The following is a 7856-nucleotide window of genomic DNA, read 5'->3' on the forward strand; positions in this document are numbered from 1 at the left end:
GAAAGAAAAATGATAGTTTGAAAAGAAAATATTTTGACAAACTACTTCTTTAGATAAAAAAAACTATTATTTTAATTAAATAATAAAATATTAATCTATTTAATTTTATTTATGAAAATTTTGTCAAAGTTTGTCAATTTTTTTTTCAAATTATTATTTTCCTTCTTTTGAAAATTTAGGAAGAAATAACCTTCATAGTATTCATGTTAGAGGCGCCCGAAAATCCAAAGCCAAAATGACAAAATTCTCCAAAATCCTATGATTTTCCCGAAACATAAACCCAAATTACTGACATGATAAGAAACAACAATTTTAAATTGGAGCAATATGACTGGGATGATCAAACGCGAAACTTGACCACACTTACGTAACTAAAATCATTATTAACATAATGTAGAAACCAAACTAGATTTGAACCAAATCTAAAAGGATCTAAATATATTTTACTCCTTTTCAGATGGTATTTAACAACTTAAATTTTTATATTTGGCATAAAACTGAGTATGACTGCAGAATTTCTTATTCCATCAGTGCGATTTCAGTTGTGGTCTTGCTTTGCTAGTGCTGGAGCTGGACAGCATAAACCCACAGACAAAAGTCACTGATTATAGATAAAGCTGATGATGTCTAAGAAATGGTCCCAAAAAGTTGCTGTTACAAAGCACTGCAGAACACTTTTATTCGTGTCAGAAATAAAATACTTATTACAATACCAATAAATAACGAACCATAAGACCTTGCATTCCCTGTTCCAACAGACCCTGCTTACTAGTATAGCAGACAACAAAGAGGGTATAAACAGAGATTGAGAAATTCTGCTAAACACCTGCTTTCTTCATTAGTAGAACTACTGATAATCCTTGTAATTTCATCATAAGAACATCACACCAGGGAAATATAACAAAATACCATATTCATCTATTTTATACATACAATATTTTTACAAATCTATTCCATACATTCTCTAATATTACACCATGGACTTCACATTATATTAAAAAGAAAAACTATAGCAACAAATTAGAATGTATACATCACAATTGGAGAAGTCCAACTTTGTATATAAGTGTACTTTATCTTTGAATAAAGAGGACGGTTCCAACCAATCCCAACCATATCGTTAAGCCAACCCAGAATGCTCGACTTTTCCCCAACCCAATGGGAGGTTTCCATACAAGAAAGTCCGCAAGGTAATCCTTGGATGATGGAAGCTGACTCGTCACAGATCCACTCATTCTTCGATCCTTGTCCTTGTTTTTATCACTCCATGTTGCCGCATAGCTACAATTACATCATAATTCATATTTTTTACATCACAAACGTAGCAAGAAGGATATAAACCACAATTTTGAATATGCAATTACAGTATAACAAAAGAACAATGTATATGCAGTTATAACGCTCCTCAGTAATAATGCCAGTGGGTGTTCCTTTCACTAGAAAACTGAAGCATTTAAAGAGACATATGGTGATTTTGTAAGAACCAAAAGGAACGGAAAAGGATGATACAACTTCAGCAAGTTGCAGCTAATTCAGTCCTACATGTTACCCTAAACCTTTAGGCCTAAAAGAGACGAAGGAAAAATTGAAAAAGAATATGGACCATCAAGAGAAAGAATTGGGCATCCATAATTACATTCTTGACTTACCTGAGTGACAAATTCAGTTACCATGTGCTTTACCAAAAATTCAGCTTTATCACTGATTCTTATTGAGTTAATTATTAAACAATAGCGCCATTGATATTGTCTGACGATTTGTTAAATGTTCACCATCAGCGAGTACCTAATTAGTCTTCTCTTTACGCATTGAAATACTGAAAAATCATTTTTATTTTAGACCACTGACAACTGAGGTCACCATAAAAGCAGTAAACCACATACAAGAAAATAATTATAAACACGTTAAGGAAAGCTTCACACTAGGTATAAATGTAATACGGGCAGCAAGAAAAGATGGAAATCCAAATCAATTGGGTTTATAATATGAAAAGGACACTATCTATCTTAAGATAGATGAAGCAAAAATAGTTATTTCTAATCCTACTGATTTGCAATTCTATTTGCAATAAAATTCTAGAATAATCATCGATTGTTTGTCGCCAATCATTTTGGCTGTCAGAACAACAGATGTGTCTATGCATTAGCCATAACAAAAAAATCCCTTTTTCTACAACATCAGTCTCTCCTGGACTACCGCTTCAGCAATGAAAGCCCACGGCTTAAAGTGGTGGCACGGCAAGACAAAAAGGTCATTGCTTTTCCACCACATAAGTGGGGAGCTGGTAGAGCTCTTTCTCGCTTTACATACGATCTTAGCATAATACTCAAAAAGCCACCTAGAAAGACCTGATCAATTCTATTGTATAACTAATAATAGCATAATATAAGCGTTTGCAGAGTCGTAATTGGTTATGGAACAGTTGAAAATTATCACAACGTGCAAGTTGTATAAACCATACTACTGCTTACGTAAGTTGAAGTCAAATAGCAAGATAAAACTTAAAAAGTAAATAGCTCTAGATATGTTTGTGAATGGAAGGCTAATGGACCATGCTGACAATGCAAACCATTTGAGTATAGAAGAACAAGACTCACAAAATAACACAAATTAAAAACTAATGTATGTTTAAACATTACAACAAATATTATACACTACCAGTTTCTTAGATAACTTGACCACGAAATATGCTCTGTAACTCTACTAAAGCACCAATAGATGGGACGTGGATCCATCTTATTCTAGTTATTTAATATTTTAATCACCATTACTAACCAAGTTATTTGTCTCAAATTATATCCATCCGATGTGTTAGTATTATAGTGCTTGATTTAGTCCGATATCGCTTAGAATTGTGAGATGTGGTTCTTTATTTTACTATATAAGAGACCCTATGTAAAGCTTTGAAATACACCAGAAATACAAATATTTCCTAGTGTAGTCGTGGACGTAGGCATACACATTGTACGTTGAACCATGTTAAATTCTCTGTGTTTATTTTTCTCTCCTTTATTGCCTTGTTCCTAACAATTGGTATCAGCATTGTCTGATCTTCCACATCAGAAAAGATTTGGTTCTTTTTTTTTTCTTCTTAGGAATCTCAGTTTAGAGAAGTAGTGAGAGATGAAGGTGTTGTCAAATATGTATGAGAAGCCATTTGCAGCCAATAAAGTGTATTTGATTCGTAGGCTAATCAACCTAAAAATGGGTTCTTGCGCAATTGACATCAGTGCAAATAACATTAAGATTAGAACTAGTGCATACAAATGTTTGGGGTCAGCTCCAGTGAAATCCCTTGGAGGTTCCCAGTATTATGTAACATTCATTGATGACTCTACAAGAGAGGTATGTGTTTATTTTTTAAAAAATAAATTTGATGTGTTTTCTGTGTTTAAAAGGTGGAAAAAAGAAATTGAGACTCAAACAGGTTTAAAGATTAAATGTTTAAAGTCTAATATGGTGGAGAATATGACAGTAGTCAATCTAAAGAGTTTTGTTCAGAGAACGAATCAGAATGATCAAGACGGTTCCAGGAACACCAGAACCTTGAATGAAAGAGCAATGTATGAGAATCATGTATGAGAATCCAGTTAGGATTACCCAAGGTATTTTGGGCTGATGCAATAAGCACATTAGCCTATCTCATAAACAGAGGACCATCAGTTCCTTTAGGTTATCAGTTACCTAAAGAAGTATGGTCTAAAAATTAGGTAAACCTTTCACATCTGAAAGTTTTTTGTTATGCTTCATATATTTTGTTGAACTCTAATAGTAGAAATAAATTGAACCTTAAGGAAAATCGATGTTATTTCATTGGTTATGGATATGACATGTATGGCTACAGGTTTTGGGATGACCAAAACAAGAAAATTATCAGAAGTAGAAATGTTACTTTTAATGAAAACATGTTCTAAAATGACAGAACTGCAGAATTTGCAAATGCAAATAAACAACCAGAGCAGGTATCATTAGAAGAAATTTCAAAAAGTGATGTAGTCAACAGAAGGCAGAATACAGAAGTAGAGCCTGAGTCAGAGCCTGAGTCAGGGTCTGGGTCAAAACCTAAACAAACAGTAGAGTTAGTAACTCTTGAATTACCGACTAGAAGGTCTAGCAGAACAATTGTAGCACCACAAAGGTATTCTCCTTTATTGCATTACTTGTTATTAACTGATGCTGGTGAGCCAGAGCATTTTGCTGAGACTATGCAGGGAGATGAATCTATTAAGTGGGAGCTAGCAATAGAAGATGAGATTAAGTCTCTTTAGAAGAATAAGACATGGTCTTTAACTAAGCTTCCAAAAGGAAAGAAGGTTTTGCAAAACAGGTGGGTCTATCGGTTAAAAGAAGAACCAGATGGCAGCAAACGATATAAGACTAGACTCGTAGTGAAAGGGTTCCAACAGAGACAGGGAATTGACTTTAGAGCAATTTTCTCTCCTGTCGTCAAGATGACTACCATCAGAGTTATCTTGAGTATAGTAGCTGCAGAAAATCTTCATCTGGAGTAGTTAGATGTGAAAACTGCATTTCTACATGGAGATCTTGAGGAAGTAGCACAAACAAAAGGTTTTGAAGTACAAGGCAAAGAGAATCTTGTATGCAAGCTTCATAAAAATTTGTATGGATTGAAATAAGCACCGAGACAGTGGTACAAGAAGTTTAATGAGTTTATGAGAAACTCAAGATTTCACAGATGTGAAGAACATTATTGTTTTTACGTGAAGAAATATGTTAACAACTATATCATTATTGCCTTGTATGTTGACAACATGTTGATTGTTGGTGCTAATATGACAGAAATTGACATGTTGAAGAAACAATTGTCAGAAAATTTTGAAATGAAGGATCTTAGTCCAGCCAAGCAAATTCTTGGTATGAGAATCTCTAGGGATAGATCTGAAGGTATTCTAAACTTATCTCAAGAAAAATATATAGAAAAATTGTTTAGCAGGTTTAATGTTGGAAATGCTAAAACCAGGAATACACCTTTGGGAACTCACTTAAAGTTCTTAAAAAGGCAATCTTCTCAGACAGAGAAAGAAGGAAGTCACATGTCTAAAGTGTCATATGCATCTGCAGTAGGGAACTTAATGTATGTTATGGTTTGCACCAGACCTGACATAGCACATGTAGTGGGAGTTGTAAGCAGGTTTTTGAATTGCACCGAAAAGACTACTCATCCCAAACAAGTTTACGTAAAATTTTGGGAAAACGGCAAGGATTATTGTCTTATTTGTCAAAGAAAGATGGAATACGGTATAAAAAATTAATCAATCAGTTTAATATTCGGCAATCACAAATTCGTTAAATTGAAGAGTAATTTTCAATTATTCGATTTATTAGATCTTGAATTTGGATGAACTTTTTTTTAAGCGATTCATAAAAGAATAAATCGAGCAAAAACCTATGAATATCTCAATGAAAAGAAAGGACTTCATGATAGTCAATATGATATCAAATCTGAAGGCAGCGGAAGCAAGAGGAACTTAATTAATTCTCACTGAACTATGAACTAAGGCACCGATAACAATGACCTTGACATTAATTAAGTTACATAAACTACATCACTAGCTAACCAAAATTGAATCAACTACATAGGATGAATATCAAATCCAGTATCACCTGAGCTTGGAATAATGCACATTCTGCTTAGTGATGTCATATGCATATAAAGTAAATGAGTGGCGATATAAATATATTAATAAGTTCAAACATAAATACTGTTTCAACACATTTCCCCTCTTATTAAGGGCCTTCAAAAGTTAGCTCGATGAACAAGTAGCATTCAAATTACAAATCATGTATTCTCTGTTGAAAATGAATCATTGACAATCCAAAACACTAAAACCTTTACCAGAAAGCAAGCATATCTATTCAGCACAAGTTAGAAGAATCCCATTTAATATGAGAATAATGCACAGTCAATTACTACACCGAAAGTAGTAAGTAACACAAACAACAACAGCATTATCATACCTGAGGTAAAGTAGGATATTAATAAACAAAAACTTGAAGGAGACTAACTTGCAAATGAACAACGAAGTCACCTGTCATAACTAGAGCCAATCAAGGGTATGGTCACCATCTCCTCCTGGGATATCTTGAGTTTTGGCGCTTGCAAAATGTACCGAAGCTCTGCGGCTTGGCGTCGGATGCTGATACTCGGATGTGTATTTTCTAATTGCCGGTATAGAGCAATGCAATCTTTATGGCGGTTATGGGCCTCATAAGCCATAGCCAGCCATATTTGAATCTGAAATACACAACTTTTTATAATTACTTTTACCTCCTCTTAAAACAATCAGACAGAAATTCTTATTTAGGCGAGGCAAGAAAGAACCAACCTCACCACCAAATAATGTAGGTCTTGGAATGATAGTGAGAGCAGCTTCAAGAAACTCAATGGCACGTCCATAGGAGCCCTTGCCATAAGCCTTCTGGCCCAAATCAAACATCAACTGTGCAGTGGCCCTCCTTTCTGCCTGTTCCTTAGCCACCTGATTGATCCACCAAACCAATAAACAACAAATATGAAACAAGTCCAATTCAACATATAGACTCCATACAAAAATTGTTACCCTGTGTTAAAAGAACAAAACCTAGAGCTAATTCATCACTCATTTTTTTGTTAGTTTTTCTAGACTGGAGCTTCACTTAGTAATATGCACAATAAAAGGTTGTGCTAAAAATTAACACAAGTTACCAAACTTAATGCAACTAATCAGACGTTGCATGCGAACTAAATTTATTGACTTCTAAAATAATCCATGTCATGCATAATAAAAAAACAAATAAGGGCATTATTTTCTTAAACACGACAAACATACAGCTACTTAGAGTTGACATATTAATTAAAATTAACCAATATAACTATCTTAATTTGGTCAGCATAAATTAGGTATTTAGGTCTCATATATAAAAAAAGACCAGTACCGATAATGAAGTCTAAGTTGTCATATGAGTTTTAAGAAAAAAAAAAAAAAAGAACCTTTTCGAGTTCTTTCCTGACTCTCATCCTCTTCTCCTCCTCAGTTTCTTCCCTGCCTTCATCAACGCTGCTCTGTAATTCCTCCGCCTTCGTCTCCAGCTCCCTCCTCGCCTCGAACTCCCTCACTCTCCGCCGCATTTCCGTCTCCCAGTCCTCCATCCCGCCTTCCTCCTCCTCCTCCTCGTCGCTGTCAAACTCCACGCCGTTCTTCTCCGAGTTAGACTTTCCACGCGCCAGCACCACGCGGCTCCGCGCGTCTCCCTCGGGCGCATAGCAGCAGGAGGAGGGGGAGTCCCTCTTGGAGGGTGCCGAGCTCAAAACGATGTCGGATCCAACGGGACGAGTCTTCCTCTCTAGAATCGCGCCGCGCGGCGAAGCCAGGTCCAGTAACAGCGCCAGGTTTCCAAGGTTGACAGCCATATGAGCGAATAGAAAAGAGTGAGCAAGAAATTGATTGGTTTTAATAACGAACACAGAAGCAGAACCAAAAATATCTTTATTCTCTACTGTTCAGTTCTATCATTGTTCCGTAAATATCTTCCATAGCTTCTTCTTTCCTCTCTGTTTTGTCGCTTTTTGGGTGAGAATTCAGACGGGAACGTGGCGCCGTCTAGGCCAGTGACGTGTGGCACCCTCTCTCGTCCAAACGCTGTCGTTTCCTAAACTCATTCTACGTTACCAATCCCTTTCCCCATCAACTCCATTTTGTAAGGAAAATGAACTTCTCCAATCCCTTCATTAATAACTCTGAAAAAGGAAAGCTTGCTAATGTAAAGAAAAATCTAACAAGTATTTATACATTATGTATATTTCGTATCACATACAAAATAATTAATTTAGAAAAAGTGAAATATATTTAGTTTAG

At 35.4% G+C, this 7856-nt stretch overlaps 1 protein-coding gene across 1 annotated transcript; it reads right to left on the bottom strand.

Annotated features, from left to right (window-relative positions):
- Positions 1 to 896: 896 nt before the first annotated feature.
- Positions 897 to 7534, bottom strand: LOC114178132 (Tetratricopeptide repeat (TPR)-like superfamily protein). Its single transcript, XM_028063860.2, has 4 exons — positions 6992 to 7534; positions 6348 to 6500; positions 6051 to 6256; positions 897 to 1281 (listed from the first exon to the last, which is right to left on the bottom strand). The coding sequence occupies exons 1-4, from the start codon at positions 7409 to 7411 to the stop codon at positions 1074 to 1076; spliced, it is 987 nt and encodes a 328-aa protein (XP_027919661.1). The 5' UTR covers positions 7412 to 7534; the 3' UTR covers positions 897 to 1073.
- Between the last annotated feature and the right edge of the window lie 322 nt (positions 7535 to 7856).

The sequence above is a fragment of the Vigna unguiculata genome, chromosome 3 (assembly GCF_037176805.1).
Source record: "Vigna unguiculata cultivar grain cowpea cultivar isolate G323 ecotype 2 chromosome 3, ASM3717680v1, whole genome shotgun sequence".
Lineage (NCBI taxonomy): Eukaryota > Viridiplantae > Streptophyta > Magnoliopsida > Fabales > Fabaceae > Vigna > Vigna unguiculata.